Source organism: Anolis sagrei, chromosome 10 (assembly GCF_037176765.1).
Source record: "Anolis sagrei isolate rAnoSag1 chromosome 10, rAnoSag1.mat, whole genome shotgun sequence".
NCBI classification, from domain to species: domain Eukaryota; kingdom Metazoa; phylum Chordata; class Lepidosauria; order Squamata; family Dactyloidae; genus Anolis; species Anolis sagrei.
Window position 1 is genome coordinate 32,825,284 of NC_090030.1, and position 24,564 is coordinate 32,849,847.

At 43.1% G+C, this 24,564-nt stretch overlaps 1 protein-coding gene across 1 annotated transcript; it reads left to right on the forward strand.

The window, feature by feature from the left end:
* The first annotated feature begins 344 nt into the window (after positions 1–344).
* On the forward strand, positions 345–23,266 carry UPRT (uracil phosphoribosyltransferase homolog). The gene is made up of 7 exons (XM_067471683.1): positions 345–608; positions 3,482–3,524; positions 6,442–6,511; positions 8,834–8,896; positions 11,118–11,279; positions 13,693–13,791; positions 22,781–23,266. The coding sequence occupies exons 1-7, from the start codon at positions 394–396 to the stop codon at positions 22,885–22,887; spliced, it is 759 nt and encodes a 252-aa protein (XP_067327784.1). The 5' UTR covers positions 345–393; the 3' UTR covers positions 22,888–23,266.
* The last annotated feature ends 1,298 nt before the right edge of the window (positions 23,267–24,564 follow it).

Consider the following 24,564-nt stretch of genomic DNA (forward strand, 5'->3'; position numbering starts at 1 on the left):
TATGCCAACCAATAGGAGGCGCTGTGCTGTGTAAGGGGGAAAGGGGCGTCCCGAGAGTAACTCTTGAGGAGAAAAAAGGGGCGGGATGATAGAGGAGTGTGAAGGAAGTGATTGGTCGCTAAGTGATTGGCAGAGTAGGAGAACCAATGGGAGGCGCTGAGACGGGTGCTCCAGGAAGGCGAGGTTCAAAACAGGCGCCTTTTTCGCCGGGGGCCGCGCAGGCGCAGATGGCGGAGTGTGGCGGAGAGGGAGAGGCGAGGCGCGGGGGGCGGGCCTTGTGGGGCGCGAGCGGGGCTGCGATTGGCCGGGCGGGGATTGGCGGGGCGTGGCGGCCAATGGGGGCGGGCGGGCGCTCTGAGGGGGAAGAAGGGAGCGCGTGGCCGGCGCCGGCGCATGGAGGCCATGCCCTGCCACGACCCGCCGGCCTCCGCGGGAGCCGCCACCAGACAGCTCCGCTTCGCCGACGCCGGAAGCCCCGCCAGCAGCAGCAGCTCAGGCAGCCTGAGCAATGGGGCGGCGCCTCAGGCCCGGCCTGGCCCGCCCGCCCAGCTCAAGCTCCTGCCCATGAACGACCAGATCCGGGAACTGCAGACCATCATCCGGGACAAGTGAGTCACACCACACCACCCGAGCTTAACACTTCCCAGCAAGAGATTTTCCCAGGCTCAGGCAGGCCTTCAAATGCTAATGAAGGTGGTCAGTTGAAAAATTCACCCCTAGCTCCAGCAGAGAAGAGTCCTTTGTCCCACCCCGGTCATTCCACAGATATATAAATCCATTTTCCTACTTCCAACAGACCTCACTACCTCTGAGGATGCTTGCCATAGATGCAGGCGAAACATCAGGAGAGAATGCCTCTAGAACATGGCCATATAGCCCGAAGAAACCCACAAGAACCTATTGTTATTATTATTATCAAAGATCATGATAATGATTAGCATAGAATCCTAAATTCGAAAGGAGCCTTCAAGGCCAGCCAGGCCAGCCCCTTCTGCCATGAAGACACCACCTAAACACGCCCAACAGATGGCCAGCCAGCCTCTGTTTAAAGACACACCCAATATAAGGCGACTCCACTATTATCAGTGATGATGATAACTTGGGGAGACCCCAAAGGCCATCCAGCCCAACCCCCTTCTGCCATGAGGACACCACCAAAGCACTCCTAACAGATGGCCAGCCAGCCTCTCTTTCAAGACCCCCACTCAAGCCCTCCCAACAGATGGCCAGCCAGCCTCTCCTACAAAACCCTCCTTATTGTTATCAAAGATCATGATGATGATTAGCATAGAATCCAGAATTCGAAGAGACCCGTCAAGGCCATCCATTCCACTTCCTTTTGCCATGAGGACACCACCTAAGCACTCCCAACAGATGGCCAGCCAGCCTCTCTTTCAAGACCCCCATTATTATTATTATTATTATGATCAAATATCATGATGATATTAGCATAGAATCCTAAATTCGAAGAGACCCGTCAAGACCATCCATTCCACTCCCTTCTGCCATGAGGACACCACCTAAGCACTCCCAACAGATGGCCAGCCAGCCCGTTTGAAGGCCACTCCATTATTATCATTGTCATTATTATCAATGATGAGGATAACTGAAAGAGACTCCAAAGGCCACCCAGCCCAACCCCCTTCTGCCAGGCAGGGAAAGCACCCCTCAAGCCCTCCCCACAGATGGTCAGCCAGCCTCATTATAAGACCCCCATTATTATGATCAAAGATCATGATAATGATTAGCATAGAACCTTAAATTTGAAGGGACCAGTCAAGGCCATCCATTCCACTCCCTTCTGCCATGAGGACACCACCTAAGCACTCCTAACAGATGGCCAGCCAGCCTCTCTTTCAAGACCCACATTATTATTATTATTATTATTATTATTATCAAATGTCATGATGATGATGATTAGCATAGAATCCTAAATTCGAAGAGACCCGCCAAGGCCATCCATCCCACTCCCTTCTGCCATGAGGACACCACCTAAGCACTCCCAACAGATGGCCAGCCAGCCTCTGTTTGAAGGCGACTCCATTATTATCATTGTCCCTATTATCAATGGTGATGATAACTTAAAGAGACTCCAAAGGCCTCCCAGCCCAACCCCCTTCTGCCAGGCAGCGAAAACACCACTCAAGCCCTCCCCACAGATGGCCAGCCAGCCTCTCTTTCAAGGCCCCCACCCAAGCCCTCCCAACAGATGGCCAGCTAGCCACATTATAAGACCCCCATTATTATTGTCAAACATCATGATAATGATTAGCACAGAATCCTAAATTCGAAGAGAACTGCCAAGGCCATCCATCCCACTCCCTTCTGCCATGAGGACACCACCTAAGCACTCCTAACAGATGGTCAGCCAACCTCTGTTTAAAGACACACCCAAGATAAGGCGACTCCACTATTATCAGTGATGATGATAACTTGGGGAAACCCCAAAGGCCATCCAGTTCAACCCCCTTCCGCCAGTCAGGGAAAGCACCACTCAAGCCCTCCCCACAGATGGCCAGTTCAGCCTCTTCTTCAAAACCCTCATTATTGTTATCAAAGATCTTGATAATGAATAGCATAGAATCCTAAATTCGAAGAGAACTGTCAAGGCCATCCATTCCACTCCCTTCTGCCATGAGGACACCATCCAAGCCCTCCCAACAGATGGCCAGCCAGCCTCATTATAAGACCCCTATTATTATGATCAAAGATCATGATGATGATTAGCATAGAATCCTAAATTGGAAGAGAGCCTTCAAGGCCATCCAGCCCAGCCCCTTCTGCCATGAAGACACCACCTAAGCACTCCCAACAGATGGCCAGCCAGCCTCTGTTTAAAGACACACCCCATATAAGGCGACTTCCATTATTATAATTCGAAGAGAACTGTCAAGGCCATCCATTCCACTCCCTTCTGCCATGAGGACACCACCTAAGCACTCCCAACAGATGGCCAACCAGCCTCTGTTTGATGGCGACTCCATTATTATCATTGTCATTATTATCAGTGACTATGATAACTCGGGGAGACTCCAAAGGCCACCCAGTCCAACCCCCTTCTGCCAGGCAGGGAAGGCACAATCAACACCCTCTTTCTCTCTCTCTCCCTCCCGTCTTGCTTCCCTTCCATCCTTTCATCTTACGTTCCCTCTCCTTCTCCTTCCTTCCCTCTTTTCTATCCTTCCTTTATTCCAAATGATGCTTCATCTCACTACAGATCCTCTACTTGGGACTTTTATCTCCTCGTTAGCTATGTCTCTAGAGCTCAGAAATTGGTTTCGCTTTAGCTGAGAATTTCTTATCTTCCTGGTCAAAATAATAATAATGGTCAAAGATCATGGTCTCTAATATTTTTTTTAACAAAACATGGCAAATCTATGGAAATAGATTTCACTATCCCTAGCAAGTGATAAAAATGCATGCATTTATTTAACTTCAGGTTGGATCATATTAGTAAATGTCTTCTGGTCTTTCTCTCCAGAACAGCCAGTAGAGGCGACTTTGTGTTTTCTGCTGATCGCTTGGTAAGTGACTATTATTATTATTATTATTATTATTATTATTTTCATATTTATGACCTAACCCTTTCCATTGTATAATTTAATCTCCTGTTGAATGATCTGTAGTTGTTTCAGACTCTACTTACTTACTTACTTAGGCGATCCCTCGTTGTCTGAGTAAGATTGTCTTCCAAGATCGATGTCCTGGCGGTGGGTCCGGATGTGGCTGTGGAGCCCTATTCTTGACCTGCATCTTCTCCCGCAGTGAGGGCATTGGTTTCCAGGTGGTAGGCGATCTCGGTCAGGGTTGGTTTGACACGCCTTCCTCTTGGCACGTTTCTCTCTTGCACCCTCCATTTGTGCCTTTTCAAGTTCTACAGCACTGCTGGTCACAGCTGACCTCCAGCTGGAGCGCTCAAGGGCCAGGGCTTCCCAGTTCTCAGTGTCTCTGCCACAGTAGAGTCTCGCTTATCAAACTTACTTACTTAGACGATCCCTCGTAGTCCGAGGATAATGGTCCTCCAAGTTCGATGTCCTGCCGGTGGGACCGTAGGTGACTGTGGAGCGCTATTCTTGATCTGCAGCTTCTCCCACAGTGAGGGCATGGTGGAAGGCGGCCCTGGTCAGAGTTAGCTTCTCTTAGCACGTTTCTCCTCTTTCGCCCTCCATTCGTGCCTTTTCAAATTCTACAGCACTGCTGGTCACAGCTGACCTCCAGCTGGATCGCTCAAGGGCCAGGGCTTCCCAGTTCTCAGTGTCTATGCCAGAGTTTTTAAGGTTCACTTTGAGCCCATCTTTCAATCTCTTTTCCTGCCCAACAGCATTCCATTTTCCGTTCTTGAGTTCAGAATAGAGCAACTGCTTTGGGAGATGGTGGTCAGGCATCCGGACAATGTGGCCGGTCCAGCAGAGTTGGTGGCGGAGGACCATCGCTTCAATGCTGGTGGTCTTTGCTTCTTCCAGCACGCTGACATTTGTCCGCTTGTCTTCCCAAGAGATTTGCAGGATTTTCCAGAGGCAGCGCTGATGGAATCGTTCCAGGAGTTGCATGTGATGTCTGTAAACAGTCCACAGGCATATAGCAGGGCTGGGAGGACAATAGCTTTGTAAACAAGCACCTTGGTTTCCCTACGGATGTCCCGGTTCTCAAACACTCTCTGCTTCATTGGAAAAAAAGCTGCACTCGCAGATCTCAGGCGGTGTTGTATTTCGGTGTCGATGTTGACTTTTGTGGAGAGGTGGCTGCCAAGGGAGCGGAAATGGTCAACATTTTCTAATGTGACACCATTAAGCTGTATTTCTGTCATTGGAGAGGGATTGGCCGGTGACTGCTGGAAGAGCACTTTGTTGTTTCAGATGGTAGACTCAACCCCACTGGGCTTATTTTTGTATAATTTTACACTGGAAGGAAGGGACAGCTAAGATGTGTTTTTCAGTCTTTGTGTGTTATTGTTTATATGTGATTTATATTAATTTGTACTGTTTTTTGTTTACTGCTTTTTTGTTTTATTGATGTGTTGTTGTTGGGCTTGGCCTCATGTACGCCACTCCTTTGGGGAGATGGTGGCGGGGTATAAATAAAGTATTACTATTATTATTATTATACTGAAGGTCTGAAGAGAAATCTTAGTGGTTTTATTTATTTATTGTGTCATCAGCAACCAGACCATTGTATTACATTTCTTATAGAACAAAACAAACAAACAGATAAAAAAAATACAAATTTTGCAAACTTGGTAGTTGATTAAATGTCCTTTGACCAGCATCTGTCCCCTTGGAGTGCCTCTGGTGTTGCCGCAAAGAGGTCCTCCATTGTGCGTGTGGCAGGGCTCAGGTTGCATTGCAGCAGGTGGTCAGTGGTTTGCTCTTCTCCACACTCGCATGTCGTGGATTCCACTTTGTGGCCCCATTTCTGAAGGTTGGCTCTGCATCTCGTGGTGCCAGAGCGCAGTCTGTTCAGCGCCTTCCAAGTCACCCAGTCTTCTGTGTGCCCAGGGAGGAGTCTCTCATCTGGTATCACCCACAGATTGAGGTTTTGGGTTTGAGCCTGCCACTTTTGGACTCTCGCTTGCTGAGGTGTTCCAGCGAGTGTCTCTGTAGATCTAAGAAAACTATGTCTTGATTTAAGTCGTTGACGTGCTGGCTGATACCCAAACAAGGGATGAGCTGGAGATGTCACTGCCTTGGTCCTTTCACTATTGTCTGCTACTTCCCAGCAGATGTCAGGTGGTGCAATATTGGCTAGACAGTGTAGTTTCTCCAGTGGTGTAGGGCGCAGACACCCTGTGATAATGTGGCATGTCTCATTCAGAGCCACATCCACTGTTTTAATGTGGTGAGAATTGTTCCACACTGGGCATGCATACTCAGCAACAGAGTAGCACAGCGCAAGGGCAGATGTCTTCACTGTGTCTGGTTGTGATCCCCAGGTTGTGCCAGTCCGCTTTCGTATGATATTGTCTCTAGCACCCACTTTTTGCTTGATGTTCAGGCAGTGCTTCTTGTAGGTCAGAGCACGGTCCAGAGTGACTCCAGGGATTTGGGTGCGCTGCAATGCTCCAGTGGGATTCCTTCCCAGGTAATAATCCTCAGAGCTCGGGATGCTTGTCTGTTCTGAAGGTGAAAAGCACGTGTCTGTGTTTTAGATGGATTAAGGATCATCTGGTTTTCCCTGTAATAGGCAGTAAGAGCACCTAGAGCTTCGGAGAGCTTCTGTTCTACCATCTCAAAGCTCCCTGCTTGAGCAGTAATGGCACGATCATCAGCATAGATGAAGCTCTCTGTCCCTTCTGGCAGTGGCTGGTCATTTGTGTAAATGTTGAACACTATCTTAGTGGTGCCTTTCTCTTAATGTTTTTTTAGAACTGCAGATTTATTTATTGAGTTCTTGGCTTTTCCGGTCTTCTCTCCTTCCCTAATCTGGATTCGTACTTCCTTACAGATCAGACTTGTGGTCGAAGAGGGATTAAACCAGCTGCCATATACAGAATGCACAGTAACCACTCCAACAGGTAATAGGAAGCACACCTCCAGGACAAGGTTTGCCATAAGGCCAGAATGGATCATATCTTGTAGGAGATCTGCAGCAAACACTGTCAAATCTGTTCATAGGAGCATATGTGTATTATTTTGTCAGAACAAGCTACTTCCTGGAGATAGTATGAGTTAGGTGTGAGCCAATTAAATTACCCGTATATACTCGAGTATAAGCTGACCCGAATATAAGCCGAGGCACCTAATTTTACCAAAAAACAGGCAAAACATATTGACTCGAGTATAAGCCAAGGGTGAGAAATGTAGGAATTACTGATAAATTTCAAAATAAAAATAGATATCAATAAAATTACATTAATTGAGGCATCGGTAAGTTAAATGTTTTTGAATATTTACATACACTGTAATTTAAGATAAGACTGTCCAGCTCTGATTAAATCATTATTTTAATCTTCAGTGTAAATGTGCTTATGTATCCTTCCAATAATAATAAAGATAGTAAAATAATAATAATAATAATAATGAAATCCAGCATATATATCTTGTTTTTGTGTCAGGATGATGATGATGATGATGGTGATGGTGATGGTGATGGTGATGGTGATGGTGATGGTGATGGTGATAATAATAATAGAGCACCGGGAGTGTGGTGCAGCTGGCTGAGTGGCGGCTGCATTAAGATCACTCTGATCTTAATGAGTTCGAAGCCAGCCCGGGTTGGAGTGGGTTTCCAACCAATTGTGTAGCCCGTTGTCGACCTTTGCAACCCGAAAGACAGTTGCATCTGTCAAGTAGGAAAATTAGGTACCACCTTAAAAAGTGTGGGGAGGCTACATTAACTGATTTATGAGGCCATAAAGAAGACTCCAGCAAAGCATTCCAGCGGGGAAGCATGCGGGGAATGCAGAAGTGCTTCATCAGCGTCGCAGATGGATGATGAAAGCGACAGCTCCCCTGGCGGCCAGAAAACGTTAAATAGCCTCTGTGTATGTCTGTATATGTTGTATGTCAAAATTGGCATTGAATGTTTGCCATATATGTGTACACTGTAATCCGCCCTGAGTCCCCTGCGGGGTGAGGAGAAGGGCGGAATAGAAAAGCTGTAAATAAATAAATAAATAAATAAAATGATGGAAATGTAATAACAGTGATAACAGAGTAAAATTATAAATGCAGTAACAATAAAAATAAAGTAAAATAATAAATGTAATAATAATAAAGAGTAAATAAATAATAATATTAATCATAAATAGAGTAAAATAATAAATGTAATAAAATAATAGTAGAGTAATGTAAATATAATAATAATAATAATAATAATTATATTAAAATAATAAATGTAATAAAATAATAGTAGAGTAATGTAAATATAATAATAATAATTAATATATTGAAATAATTCATGTAATAAAATGATACTAATAACAAAGTAAAATAATAAATAACCTTGACTCAGGTATTAGCCAAGGGGAACTTTTTCAGCCTAAAAAGCGGGGGTGAAAAACTAGGCTTATACTCGAGTATATACAGTAAGTGTATGTCTGCCAACCTCGTAAAGCAGCGAGCAGTTTCATCAAACACTTTCCCTGAAATTTGGCCCAGGAGTCACTGTCTTGATTTTTCAGTCTTTCCTCCTCCTTCCATTTTTTAAAGTTGGTCTTAGGTTATTATGGAATATAGGAAATGGTTTTTATTCAGAAACGTTGACTGAACCAGCTCTAATGGGGCAAAACTGGGGAAGGGGCCCAGCTGAGCACCACACAAGAGTTGGGCTAATGACTTGGCTTCAAACAGCTTGAGCGCTGCCGATGTGAAGTGGGCCCCTCCTGTCCTGAGATATTTAAGAATGGCCATTGAGCTCCCCTGCGCGGTGTTGGATACTTGATCCCCATGAGACCTTCTGCTACCATTAGATTGGAAAACTACACCTAGATATTTGAAGGATGTAACTTCGTAGAGATGACACTCAACTCCAAAACTTTGGATGACTTCGCCCAGCGGTTTCATGTAGATCAGTGGTTCTCAGCCTGTCATTCCCTGGGTGTTTTGGCCTACAATTCCCAGAAATCCCAGCCAGTTTACCAGCGGTTACAATTTCTGGGAGTTGAAGGCCAAAACATCTGGTTGAGAACCACTAGTGTACATGTTGAAGAGCATGGGGGAAAGAATAGAACCTCATGGGACTCAACAGGTCAGTGGCCAGGGTTCTGAGCAGATGTCCTCCAGCATCAGCATCTGGTTCTGATCTTCCAGGAAGGAGCTGAGCCACTCTAAGCAATGACCCCAAGACCCATTCCGGAAAGGAAACCGAAATATGTTTCTGTGTTGTCTCCCGACAGGGTACAAGTACGAAGGGGTGAAATTTGAAAAGGGAAACTGCGGAGTCAGCATCATGAGAAGTGGTAGGTGCTTTAAAATTACTTTTTCCCATTGGGTAGAATCAGAGTATGTCCACAAAGAAACGCTCCCTGGCTTAATTATATTTTGGAAAACCTCTTATTGGGGCGGCAAGGGGGAACTAACAATATGCTGTCTCTATATTTGCCATCCCCATTCTTTGCTCTTTCACTTTGAACCAGGAAGGGTTGCCTCTAGGAAGGGCAGATCCTTTTGATCTGGAAGTCTTTGGGAATGTGCCATTCTTTGGTGTATGACTTTTAGTTATTTGTATTTTTTTAATTTATTTACGAAATTTATATGTCGCCCTTCTCATCCCGAAGGGGACTCAGAGCGGCTTACAAGATATATATACATACAATATATTATATTACTGGCCATCCCCTGCCACGCGTTGCTGTGGCCCGCATGGGGGTTCTGTGGGAGGTTTGGCCCAATTCTATCGTTGATTGGGTTCAGAATGCTCTGTGATTTTAGGTGAACTATAAATCCCAGTAACTACAACTCCCAAATGTCAAGATTCTATTTTCCCCAAACTCCACCAGTGTTCACATTTGGGCATATTGAGTATTCCTGTAGAGTTTGGTCCAGATCCATCATTGTTTGAGTGCACAGTGCTCTCTGAATGTAGGTGAACTACAACTCCAAAACCAAAGAACACTCCCCTCCAAACCCTTCCAGTATTTTCTGTTGGTCATGGGAGAACTGTGTGCCAAGTTTGGTTCAATACCATTGTTGGTGGGGTTTAGAATGTTCTTTGATTGTGGGTGAACTATATATCCCAGCAACTACAACTCCCAAATGTCAAGATTCTATTTTCCCCAAACTCCACAAGTGTTCATATTTGGGCATATTGAGTATTCGTGTAGAGTTTGGTCCAGAGCCATCATTGCTTGAGTCCACAGTGATGTAGTTGAACTACAACTCCCAAACTTAAGGTCAGTGCCCACCAAACCCTTCTAGTGTTTAGGAGTCCTGTGTGCCACGTTTGGTTCAATTCCATCGTTGGTGGAGTTCAGAATGGTCTATGATTGTAGCTGAACTATAAATCCCAAGAACCACAACTCCCAAATTACAAAATCAAAACAATTTGAGTGAAGGACATACATTGGGTTGTTAGGTGTCTTGTGTCCAAATTTGGTGCCAATTTGTCCAGTGGTTTTTGAGTTCTGTTAATCCCACAAACAAACATTACATTTTTATTTATATAATTATTGATTTATTATTAATAAATTATTAATAATAATTTATTATAAATTATTAATAATAATTTATTATAATTAATAATTTATTTATGTCGCCCTTCTCACCCCAAAGGGGACTCAGAGCAGCTTACAAGATATATATACATACAATGATATGTTATTAGCATAGTACAATATCAGTATTAAATATTACTCTATTGTACTATACCATTAGATTGTAATATTATTAGTAATATTACATGTAATATAAATATATAATTATAATTGTTTATTATTAGTAGTAGTAGTAGTAATTAGGGCTGGTCAATTCGTTTCGTTAATTCGTAATTCGTTAAAAAATTCGTTAATTTTTGAATTACGAAACGATTACAAAACTTATTTTTAAACCTGGAAGTGTTTTTAAATATCGAAACGGCAGGCGCCAAAAAATTTTGTATTTCCGTCCATTTCGGAAATACGTAAGATGGCCGTCTGGCTTGCTGGGAGCTCTCCTCTCTCGGCGCCGGCTGAGCAAGCGAGAGGGCGAGCGAGAGGGCGAGGGCGAGCGGCGAGCGAGGGGGAGAGTGAGAGGGCGAGCGGCGAGCGAGAGGGCGAGCGAGAGGGCGAGGGCGAGCGAGAGGGCGAGTGGCGAGCGAGAGAGCGAGCGGCGAGCGAGAGGGCCCGCCAGAGTGAGTGCCTGCCTTCCCTCAATAATAATTTCTCCTCCCTATTCTACAAAATTAATAATTAAATTTAAAAAATATTTAAAAATATTTTTTAAAAAAGAGCGCCATCTTTACAAAATGTTTTGTAAATATTTACGAAATTTCGTAAATACCGAACTTTTTTTTGGAAAATTTTGTAATTATTTTAAATATCGAAACAAGAAAACACCCCAATTACAAATCGATTTTAGAAACAAATTTTTGCGTTGTTATCCAGGCCTAGTAGTAATATATTGCATTACAATATAATATTATAACTATTATATGTATATACAATATATTATACATTATATCCTTTTCTCCCACCTGAACCAAAGGCGAGGCAATGGAACAAGGCTTGCGGGACTGCTGTCGATCCATCCGGATAGGGAAGATCCTCATTCAGAGCGATGAAGAGACTCAGCGAGCCAAAGTGTACTATGCAAAGTTTCCACCGGACATCTACAGGAGGAAAGTTCTTCTCATGTACCCAATACTAAGTGAGTGCCCTGAGGACTTTCTTTGTGACATGTAAGGTTTTGTGTGCATTTGCTGGCAAAGTATTGTGGATGGACATCCCATATTTCAGGTGGGGAGTGGTGGGGAGGTATGCCTGGCAGAAAATAAATATCAGTTGAGTCATGTGAGTGAAGTCAATACGGACTTTAGGAGGGTCTCCCCAGTGAGAGAAACCCCTAGGACCGCACCAAAGAGGGCCCATGACCTTGGCGAGCCATCAGAGAAGCCTGATTCCAGCAATTTTATTGATATTTGAAAAGAAGCAGGGAAGCTGAGGGATGATTTATTGTTGCCACCAATTTGAAAGGAACCAGTATTCAGGAGATTTTACTCCAGTTCCCAACTTTAAAAAGGACTAGCCGATTTGCAATGGAGGTTGCCGATTAGGAACCAAATTTACCATCAAGTTAGAAGGGAGGCTGTTTAATTGCACTTCCTCCTTTATTAAGAAAGTAATAACTTAGTAGTAATTACACTGTATATACTGTAGCGTGACTGGAGAGAAGAATGTAGATTTATTTTGTTACTTTTCCCTGCGTTTCTGCCACCACGTGAGGTAAGTTGTAATATTGTGAGAAATGGCACTTTATACCCAGAATAGATGGAACTGAGGCGATCTTCAAATAAAAGTTAACAATTTTATTAAGTACACAGCGTGTGGTTGCAAGACGTAACTTTTCCTTGTTGCACTTGGAATAATACTTGTAACTTTAACAGTTCATTCTTTCAAGTAACACAGTATCTTTCTGACGTAGAGCACTTGTTTCAGACAAAATTTCAATACAGGGATGTTTCCCTTGTTTGATCCTCCCTAGATCAAATACTAAGTAAACTATTCTTTAGCCTCTCCTTAGACTAAAAGAATACCAGCTAGGTTTCACCATTCGGCTGCACTAGCCTGAGATACTTCCAATAGCCAAACCCAGCTTTTCAAAGCCTCAAAGCTTTGCTTCACAAGTCACTTCGCCACCTTTCCTTTCCTTCTCTCCCAACTCCTAACTCCTCTCTCCTCTGAACCTAACTCCTCTAAACCTAAACCCTAACTGATTTTTAACTGTCGTTTTTTCAAACTCTCCCCTCTAAGCTCCTCCCACTTCCCTCTCTCCTGCAACGCACATGGAGGACTCCTCTGACTTAGGCCGCTCCAGCATTACTGCAGCCAATCTAAACACAAATACAGTTAAAATCATACAATTTATAATCAACTCCTGTACAATATTAATAATTGAAATGAGACTCTTGCCAGGGCGAAGAAGTGGCACTGAGGTTTATTAGTGATTCAGCTGAAGCGGATGCAATTGTAGTGATCATTCACATGCAAGCATAAAGAAATACGTTTGATACAGCCATTTATATAGAGTTTTCAAAGCTGCAGAGTTCAAACTTCCCGCCCCAGCCTCCCTGCCGCCCTCCACTGCGATTGGACAATGGGCGAACAGGTGGGAGGTGGCCTAGTCAATTTTTAATATTTCTGGCATATAGTAAAATAATATAGTTTACACTATTTACAACAACAAGTTTTCTATAACACAAATAAGGTTCTTTATACTTCCTTCTTTGCTTCCATGCTGGGTTTCTCTCTCATGCAAATAAACAGCTTCACTCTCACAGAGCTTCTTCTCACAACGAACTTACACAGAAGCTTCACACAGTAGCTTAATACACAGCAGCCTTCACGCTGGAGCTTTACACACAAGGCCTTCAACCTGGGGCTTCTCTTACTGAATCTTCTCACACCAGGCCTACCTCAGACTGAGGCCTCTCTTCCACTGAGGCCAGCAAACATTGAGGTGTTCTCATGCTGAGGGAAACTAATACTGAGGAATCTCTCTCACACTGAGGCCTACCTCATACACAGCAGCCTTCACACTGGAGCTTTACACACAAGGCCTTCAACCTGGGGCTTCTATTACTGAATCTTCTCACACCAGGCCTACCTCAGAGTGAGGCCTTTCTCCCACTGAGGCCTCTCTTCCACTGAGGCCAGCAAACATTGAGATGTTCTCATACTGAGGCAAACTAATACTGAGGAATCTCTCCCACTGAGGCCTCTCTTCCACTGAGGCCAGCTAACATTGAGGTGTTCTCATACTGAGGCAAACTAATACTGAGGAATCTCTCTCACACTGAGGCCTACCTCATACCGAAGCTTCTCTCACACTGAGGCTTACCTCAGACTGACTCCTCTTCATACTGAGGGCAACTAACACTGAGGCGTACTAAGCTACAGGCATATCTGCTTATATTGAACTGCAGCTTTTGCAGAGTCATTACATCCATTTAACCCTTTCAGTGCTTGACTCACATTTTTATAATTAAAAATACCTAGTTAATTTTTAATATTTCTGACATATTGTTCCCTTTTCTCTCCTTGCTGCCCTGGGGCCCTTCCAGGTACTGGCAACACTGTGATTGAGGCTGTCAAGGTTCTTCTAGAACATGGAGTCCAGCCAAACGTCATTATCCTGCTGAGCCTGTTCTCTACACCCCACGGTGAGTTAAACAACGGGGTGCAATAAGACCCAGAGGAGAAGCATTGACTGGTTGTGTGGGGTCCATCTGACTGCTGATTACTTTAATGTGGAATAGAGGAAGGCAGCCACTTTGAGTCTTCTTTGGGAGAGATAAAGTGGGATATACATAATAATAATCATCATCATCATCATCATCATCTATATAAATAAAAATGTAATGTTCGTTTGTGATACCATCAGAACTCAGAAACCACTGGGGAATTGACACCAAATTTGGACACTGTGTCCCTAACAACCCAATGTATGTTCTCCACTAAAAAAAACCAACGAAAACAGAAAACAGAAAGGACTTGTAAACTGCATGTCCACAAAGGGGAAACTGCATGTCTACCGAGACCCATGGCCACGCCCCCTCCTCCTCCTCCTCGCGGGGAAACAGCCGGCCGTTAAAGCCAGGCGCACGTGCACGGCCACACACACATACACACAAGCGAGTGGAGTGAAGGTGGAGGCTTGCCGCATGGAGCCCCTTCTCTTCCCCTCCTATGTCAGGAGGGCAGTCTCCTCCTCCTTTCCCTGTTGGAAAGTGCCAGCAGCAGCAACGGAGTGCTCCACGCAAGGAAGAAGGGGAGGAGGAGGAGGAGGAAGGGGAAGGGGAAGAGGAGGAGGCGTGGAAGGTCCACAGTGTTTGAATGAAGGACCTTTCTTCTCTCCCTCCCTTCCCTTCTTTCCTCCCTTTCCTTTCCTTTTCTTCTTTCCTTCTCCTTCCTTTCCTTCTTTCCCTCCTTCCCTTCCTTCCTGTCCCTCCTTCCTTTTTCCTTTCCTTCTTTTCCTTCCTCCCTCCCTCCCTTTCCTCCTTCTTTCCCTTTCTACATTTCCTTCCCCTTCATTTCCTCCCCTTCCTCCTTTCTTCACCCCCTCTTTTCTTTCCCTCCTTCCTTTCTTCCTTCTCCTCCCTGTCCCTCCTTCTTCCTTTTCCTTCCTTCCCTTCTTTCCCTCTCTCCCTTCCTTTTTCCTTCTTTCCTTCCTTCCTGTCCCTCCTTCCTTCCTTTCCTTCTTTCTATGTAAGATATAAATACAATATTAAATGGAAGTCAAGAAGTAACGATAGAAGGAGGGAAAGAGGGAAGGAAGGAAGGAGGGAAAGAAGGAAAGAAAGAAAGATAGAGAAGCAAGGAAGGAGAGGAGGAAATAAAAGAGTGAAAGGAAAAAGATAGGGAAGGAAGGAGAGAAGGAAGGAAAGATAGGGAAGGAGGGAAGGAAGGATGTATGCAAAGAGCAAAGAAAGGGAGGAAAGAAACAGGTAGAGATGGAAGAAAGAAGAGAGAAAGGGAAAGAAAAAGAGGAAAGGAAGGAAAGAGGGAAGGGAGGAGAGAAAGAGGGAGGGAAGGTTGGCTACAGCAACGCGTGGCGGGTACAGCTAGTAATAATAATAATAATAATAATAATAATAAGGCATGATGGTTTTAGGTGGTTGTTGACTTGGTGTGATGTTGACCCTTGAGTGAGCCGTGTTGCAACCCAGAGCAGGAAACGAGACCATAAGATAACCATCCACCACACTTGACTGTGGGAAAAAACAATCCCTTTTTATTGATGAAAAATGGTTACAAAATAGAGGAAAATGCAAAATCAAAAAGCCACAGTAAAATTCAGCAGTCAGGAATATCCATGAATTAGATCAAAATCCAAAAGCAACACTGTAAAAACCTGGAACCTGTTAGCAATCCACTAACCGTACTTGGAGCACTAGAAGCCTCTTGGGATGTAGGCCACAGGAAACAGGGAAATCTGCCAAGGTAATGCCTCAGTCTAAACGATGCCTGATCTAACGAGACTACCCGGCGAGAGGCACTTAAAACTGAAGAAACTGTTTCGTGACACGCCCCCAAGCTTTGAAGCCTGTGTTTCCTTTTCCCTTAATCTGCTTGACCTTTACAGACTCTGCAATTCACTCCTGTTTTTCCAAATCTGTCCTTTTCTCCTCTGTTAGCTCCTCTGAAGAGCTATCACCGCTTGGCTCTGCAACATTCTCATCAGAATGTGTAGTTTCACTTTCCAAGCCACTGACCATCAACATTTTCATTACCATCAGGGAGAAATACATTTTCAGTAGCATCAGGAAATACAATCACAGAATCAGGTTCAGGTTCAGCAATCAGAGAATCAGGTTCAGGTTCACACGCAGGCTGAACCCCAACAAGCCTGTGTTTCCTGGCTAAGGACATGAAGGACATTGAATAGTCCTTCAATGTGTTCTCCTAATTCCACGGCTGGCTTGATTTCTGCCAGTTAGTTAAGAACAAGTTTTCTATAACACGAATAAAGGTCTTTATACTTCCTTCTTTGCTTCCATGCTGGGCTTCTTTCCCATGCAGATAAACAGCTTCACTCTCACAACGAACTTACACAGAAGCTTCACACAGTAGCTTAATACACAGCAGCCTTCACGCTGGAGCTTTATACACAAGGCCTTCAACCTGGGGCTTCTCTTACTAAATCTTCTCACACCAGGCCTACCTCAGACTGAGGCCTCTCTCCCACTGAGGCCTCTATCCCACTGAGGCCTCTCTTCCACTGAGGCCTCTCTCCCACTGAGGCCTCTCTCTCACTGAGGCCTCTCTTCCACTGAGGCCTCTCTCCCACTGAGGCCTCTCTCCCACTGAGGCCTCTCCCCCACTGAGGCCTCCCCCCCACTGAGGCCTCCCCCCCACTGAGGCCTCTCTCATAGAATCATAGAATCAAAGAGTTGGAAGAGACCTCCTGGGCCATCCAGTCCAACCCCATTCTGCCAAGAAGCAGGAATATTGCATTCAAATCACCCCTGACAGATGGCCATCCAGCCTCTGTTTAAAAGCTTCCAAAGAAGGAGCCTCCACCACACTCCGGGGCAGAGAGTTCCACTGCTGAACGGCTCTCACAGTCAGGAAGTTCTTCCTAATGTTCAGATGGAATCTCCTCTCTTGTAGTTTGAAGCCATTGTTCCATTGCGTCCTAGTCTCCAGGGAAGCAGAAAACAAGCTTGCTCCTTCTTCCCTGTGGCTTCCTCTCACATATTTATACATGGCTCTCATATTTCCTCTCAGCCTTCTCTTCTTCAGGCTAAACATGCCCAGCTCCTTAAGCCGCTCCTCATAGGGCTTGTTCTCCAGACCCTTGATCATTTGAGTCGCCCTCCTCTGAAAACATTCTAGCTTGTCAATATCTCTCTTGAATTGTGGTGCCCAGAATTGGACACAATATTCCAGGTGAGGTCTCAGTGGGCTCTCCCACTGAGGCCTCTCTCCTGCTGAGGCCTCTCTCCCACTGAGGCCTCTCTTCCACTGAGGCCCCTCTCCCACTGAGGCCTCTATCCCACTGAGGCTTCTCTTCCACTGAGGCCTCTCTCCCACTGAGGCCTCTCTCCCACTGAGGCCTCTCTTCCACTGAGGCCTCTCTTCCACTGAGGCCTCTCTTCCACTGAGGCCTCTCTCCCACTGAGGCCTCTCTCCCACTGAGGCCTCTCTTCCACTGAGGCCTCTATCCCACTGAGGCCTCTATCCCACTGAGGCCTCTCTTCCACTGAGGCCTCTCTCCCACTGAGGCCTCTCTTCCACTGAGGCCTCTCTCCCACTGAGGCCTCTCTCCCGCTGAGGCCTCTCTTCCACTGAGGCCTCTCTCCCACTGAGGCCTCTCTCCCACTGAGGCCTCTCTTCCACTGAGGCCTCTCTCCCACTGAGGCCTCTCTCCCACTGAGGCCTCTCTTCCACTGAGGCCCCTCTCCCACTGAGGCCTCTATCCCACTGAGGCCTCTCTTCCACTGAGGCCTCTCTCCCACTGAGGCCTCTCTCCCACTGAGGCCTCTCTCCCACTGAGGCCTCTCTCCCACTGAGGCCTCTCTCCCACTGAGGCCTCTCTCCCACTGAGGCCTCTCTTCCACTGAGGCCTCTCTCCCACTGAGGCCTCTCTTCCACTGAGGCCTCTCTCCCACTGAGGCCTCTCCCCCACTGAGGCCTCTCTCCCGCTGAGGCCTCTCTCCCGCTGAGGCCTCTCTTCCACTGAGGCCTCTCTTCCACTGAGGCCTCTCTTCCACTGAGGCCTCTCTCCCACTGAGGCCTCTCTCCCACTGAGGCCTCTCTTCCACTGAGGCCTCTCTCCCACTGAGGCCTCTCTCCCACTGAGGCCTCTCTTCCACTGAGGCCTCTCTCCCACTGAGGCCTCTCTCCCACTGAGCCCTCTCTCCCACTGAGGCCTCTCTCCCACTGAGGCCTCGAGGCCTCTCTCCTGCTGAGGCCTCTCTTCCACTGAGGCCTCTATCCCACTGAGGCCTCTCTCCCACTGAGGCCTCTCTCCCACTGAGGCCTCTCTTCCACTGAGGCCTCTCTCCCACGGAGGCCTCTCTCCCACTGAGGCCTCTCTCCCACTGAAGCCTCTCTCCCACTGAGGCCTCTCTCCCACTGAGACCTCTCTCCCACTGAGGCCTCTCTCCCACTGAAGCCTCTCTCCCACTGAGGCCTCTCTCCCACTGAGGCCTCTGAGACCTCTCTCCCACTGAGGCCTCTCTCCCACTGAGGCCTCTCTCCCACTGAGACCTCTCTCCCACTGAGGCCTCTCTCCCACTGAGGCCTCTCTCCCACTGAGACCTCTCTCTCACTGAGGCCTCTCTCCCACTGAGGCCTCTCTCCCACTGAGGCCTCTCCCGCTGAGGCCTCTCTCCCACTGAGGCCTCTCTCCCACTGAGACCTCTCTCCCACTGAGGCCTCTCTCCCACTGAGGCCTCTCTCCCACTGAGGCCTCTCTCCCACTGAGACCTCTCTCCCACTGAGGCCTCTCTCCCACTGAGGCCTCTCTCCCACTGAGACCTCTCTCCCACTGAGGCCTCTCTCCCACTGAGGCCTCTCTCCCACTGAGGCCTCTCTCCCACTGAGACCTCTCTCTCACTGAGGCCTCTCTCCCACTGAGGCCTCTCTCCCACTGAGACCTCTCTCTCACTGAGGCCTCTCTTCCACTGAGGCCAAACAGACAACTTCCTCATTTTGGGAGGAAAGTGAAGGGACAGAGCTGTTGCTTTCAGCTCGTGCATCTGGAAAAGGCTGCTCTACTGCCTTTGGAACTTTCCATGAACTTTGTACCACAGAGAATGTCATACGTTCGTGTCTTAGTCATATCTGGATGTGTGCATTGTGTGGGTTCAGGCGGCGCATGACTCAGCCTGGATGCAACCCAGGGATGTTTTGCCTTGACGGCTGGGTGGATCCACTGCTCGGAGGAGACAAGCAGTATAATTATACACACATTGGGAACCAGATGAGTCAGTCGAATGAATGGGTTTGTCACTTGAAAAGCCATTTAAGTCCGCAATGGATTCATACAAAGCAGAGCTCCGATGGATCCAGGTCTGGCCTCAAAAATCAGGGAGATTTACCATATGTACTCGAATATAAGCCAGGTTTTTCAGTGCCTTTTTTAGGCTGAAAAAGCCCCCCTCGGCTTATTCTTGATACAAAGTTATTTATTATTTTACTCTGTTGTTGTTATTATTATGACATTTATTATTTTACTCTATTTTTATTATTATATTTTCATTATTTTACTCTATTAATGTTTTATTATATTTATTATTTTACTCTATTATTTTCTTACATTTAATGTTTTATTCTATTAGTATTACATTTATTACTATACAATTATTATTGCATTTATTATTTTACTTTATTATTGTTATTACATTATTTTACTCTATTTTTATTATTATATTTTCATTATTTTACTCTATTATTTTCTTACATTTAATGTTTTATTCTATTAGTATTACATTTATTACTATACTATTATTATTACATTTTATTATATTCTATTACATTACATTTATCGTTTTATTGTATTATTATTATTACATTGTTTTATTCTATTATTATTATTATTACATTTATTATAATTACATTTATTGTTTTATTCTGTTATTATTACATTTATTACTATACTATTATTATTGCATTTATTATTTTACTTTATTATTATAGTTATTACATTTATTATTTTACTCTATTATTTTCTTACATGTAATGTTTTATTCTATTATTACATTTATTACTATACTATTATTACATTTATTGTTTTATTCTATTATTATTACATTAATTACTATACTATTGTTATTACGTTTTTATTATATTCTATTATATTGCATTTATTGTTTTATTCTATTATTATTAAATTTATTATTATTACATTTATTATTTTATTCTATTATTACATTTATTACTATACAATTATTATTGCATTTATTATTTTACTTTATTATTGTTGTTATTACAGTTATTATTTTCCTCTATTTTTATTATTATCTTTTCATTATTTTACTCTATTAATATTTTATTACATTTATTATTTTACTCTATTATTTTCTTACATTTAATGTTTTATTCTATTATTACATTTATTACTATACTATTATTATTGCATTTTACTATATTCTATTCTATTATATTTATTTTTTATTCTATTATTATTATTACATTGTTTTATTCTATTATTATTATTACATTTATTATAATTACATTTATTGTTTTATTCTATTATTATTACATTTATTACTATACTATTATTATTGCATTTATTATTTTACCCTATTAATATTTTATTACATTTATTATTTTACTCTATTATTTTCTTACATTTATTGTTTTATTCTATCGTTATTGTTACATTTATTATTATTACATTTATTGTTTTATTCTCTTATTATTACATTTATTACTATACAATTATTATTGCATTTATTATTTTACTTTATTATTACTGTTATTACATTTACATTATATTGTTACATTTATTATTATTACATTTATTGTTTTATTCTCTTATTATTACATTTATTACTATACAATTATTATTGCATTTATTATTTTACTTTATTATTACTGTTATTACATTTATATTATTTTTATTATTTTTATTTCATTTATTATTTACTCTATTATTACATTTATTGTTTTATTCTATTATTATTATTACATTTATTATTATTACATTTATTGTTTTATTCTATTATCATTATTATTACATTTATTATTATTACATTTATTGTTTTATTCTATTATTATTACATTTATTACTATACAATTATTATTACATTTATTATTTTACTTTATTATTACTGTTATTACATTTACATTATTTTTATTATTTTTATTTATTTATTATTTATTCTATTATTATTACATTTATTTTACTATTATTATTACATGTATTATTTTACTCTATTGTTGTTATGACATTTACATTATTTTACTCTATTATTATTACATTTATTATTTTGCCCTTATTATTATTATTGCTCTGCCTCATGTACAGAGGAGTAATTGTTGGATGCTACAGACAATGCCGTTGCTCTTGCCTGTTTTTGGTCAAAATATATTTAGCCACCTGCACAACTTCTATTTTTTATCATTTTTTTACTAATCTATGGAATGCTTTTGATATGAAATAAATAAAATTCCATTATGTTAGGAATTGTGGGAGTTGATGTCCAAAACACCTGGACGGCCGGAGTTTTCCCATGCCTGGTCCAAAGGCAAATAGACTTAATTCACCATTGATCATAAGGTTTCTTGGAAGTTGGCGTTGAAAGTAGACAGTTCTAAAGCTTGGCAAAAACTTGATACATGAAACTAAGAGCACTTGGAAGCAAGACCATGGTCAAATTCCAACGTTGACCTGACTGAGACAACTCTCTCCCATGAATCATTCAAAATAATAATGTAAATGTAATCTATATAAATAAAAATGTAATGTTCGTTTGTGGGATTAACAGCACTCAAAAACCACTTTACGAATTGACATCAAATTTGGACACAAGGCACCTAGCAACCCAATGTATGTCCTTCACTCAAAAAATTAATTTTGTCATTTGGGAGTTGTAGTTGCTGGGATTTATAGTTCACTTACACTCAAAGAGCATTCTGAACTCCACCAATGATGGAATTGAACCAAACTTGGCACACAGTTCTCCCATGACCAACAGAAAATACTGGAAGGGTTTCATGGGTAGTGTCCTTTGGTTTTGGAGTTGTAGTTCACCTACTTCCAGAGAGCACTGTGGACTCAAACAATGATGGATCTGGACCAAACTCTACACGAATACTCAATATGCCCAAATGTGTACACTGGTGGAGTTTGGGAAAAATAGAATCTTGACATTTGGGAGTTGTAGTTGCTGGGATTTATAGTTCACCTACAATCAGAGCATTCTGAACTCCACCAACGATGGAATTGAACCAAACTTGGCACACAGTTCTCCCATGACCCACAGAAAATACTGAGAGGGTTTGGTGGGCAGTGTCCTTTGATTTTGGAGTTGTAGTTCACCTACTTCCAGAGAGCAATGTGGACTCAAACAATGATGGATCTGCACCAAACTTGGCACGAATATTCCATATGCCCAAATATGAACACAGATGGAGTTTAAGGGAAAGAGACCTTGACATTTGGGTGTTGTAGTTGCTGGGATTTATAGTTCACTTACACTCAAAGAGCATTCTGAACCCCACCAACAATGGAATTGAACCAAACTTGGCACACAGTTCTCCCATGACCAACAGAAAATACTGGAAGGGTTTCATGGGCAGTGTCATTTGTTTTTAGAGTTGTAGTTCACCTACTTCCAGAGAGCACTGTGGACTCAAACAATGATGGATCTGCACCAAACTCTACACGAATACTCAATATGCCCAAATGTGAACACTGGTGGAGTTTGGGAAAAATAGAATCTTGACATTTGGGAGTTGTAGTTGCTGGGATTTATAGTTCACCTACAATCAGAGCATTCTCAACCCCACCAATGATAGAATTGGGCCAAACCTCCCACACAAAACCCCCACGTGGGCCACAGCAATGCATGGCAGGGGACGGCTAGTAACAATAATAGAGTAAAATAATAAATGTAATAATAATTAATGGACAGGATGACTCTGGTCACTATTGAAGCTTACCTGGACTTTCCCCCCTCCTTCTTCTTTCTTTTCAAGGTGCCAAATCAATCATCCAGGAATTCCCCGACATCACGATCCTCACCACAGAGGTCCACCCTGTCGCTCCCACGCATTTTGGACAGAAGTATTTTGGGACAGACTGAAGTACGCAGCCCAGTTTGCGTTTTGTTACTGTATGATATGACTTATACCCCTTTTTCTACGTTTTTTTTTTTTAATTTGTAGTGGAGGCCTCAATGGGTGTATTTGACTTTTTGTTCCCTCTCTTTGCCAAAGGTGAAAATAGTCGACCTAGGACAATAGGGGTGGGGTTTTCTTTTTTATTTAAATGATGGAATATGTGGTCTCATGTCTGGTTTTTATTTGAATGATGAACGGAGGGCAGTGAAGCGCCTCGGACGACGACAGGCTTTCTAATGATGCGAAATCAAAATTGCTGCATTCCTCGTCCCTTTTATTTATTCCTTTGTAGCCTGCTTGACCGGCTGCTTGCAACTCTACAATAAAGCAACTCTGACGGTACCATGCTCTGCTCCCTGGATTTTTAGTATTTAGTATTTCTTCCATTTGAATGCACCATCGTTGCAAGACACACCCCATTTTTAGAAATGTTTATATGGGGGGAGCGCGTGTCTTAAAATGAAAGAAATACAATGTCTGTCTATCGTAGAATCCTAGTTGGAAGAGACTCTAAGGGATCGATGGATCATCAGTCATAGACTCTTAAGAGTTGGAAGGGACCCCATTGACTATCTCTGTCTCTATCTATCTATCTATCTATCTATCTATCTATCTATCTATCTATCATCGAATAGGATTCTATGAAAGATAGATAGATAGATAGATAGATAGATAGATAGATAGATAGATAGATAGATAGATAGAGACAGAGATAGTCCAACTCTTAAGATTCTATGACTGATGATCCATCGATCCCTTAGAGTCTCTTCCAACTAGGAGTTGGCAGGGACTACTCCAAAGGCAATCTCTCTCTCATATTATCCATCCATCCATCCTAGAGTTGGAAGGGATCCCAAAAGCTCTATCTATCTATCTATCTATCTATCTATCCATCCATCCATCCATCCATCTATCATATAATCCTAGAGTTGGAAGGGACCCCAAAAGTTATCTCTATCCATCCATCCATCCATCCATCATATAATCCTAGAGTTGGAAGGGATCCCAAAAGCTCTATCTATCTATCTATCCATCCATCCATCTATCATATAATCCTAGAGTTGGAAGGGACCCCAAAAGTTATCTCTATCTATCCATCCATCCATCCATCATATAATCCTAGAGTTGGAAGGGACCCCAAAAGTTATCTCTATCTATCCATCCATCCATCCATCATATAATCCTAGAGTTGGAAGGGACCCCAATAGCTATCTCGGTCTGTCTGCCTGTCTATCAATCAGTCAATCAATCAATCATATACTAGAGTTGGAAGGGACTACTCCAAAGGCAATCTCTCTCTCATATCATCCATCCATCCTAGTTGGAAGGGATTCCCAAAGCTCTGTCTATCTATCCATCCATCCATCCATCCATCCATCCATCCATCCATATTCATCTATCATATAATCCTAGAGTTGGAAGGGACCCAAAAGTTATCTCTATCTATCCATCCATCCATCCATCCATCTATCAATCATAGAATCCTAGAGTTGGAAGGGACCCCAGTAGCTATCTCGGTCTCTCTGCCTGTCTATCAATCAGTCAATCAATCAATCAATCAATCATATCCTAGAGTTGGAAGGGCTCTATCTATCCATCTATCATAGAATCCTAGAGTTGGAAGGGACTACTCCAAAGGC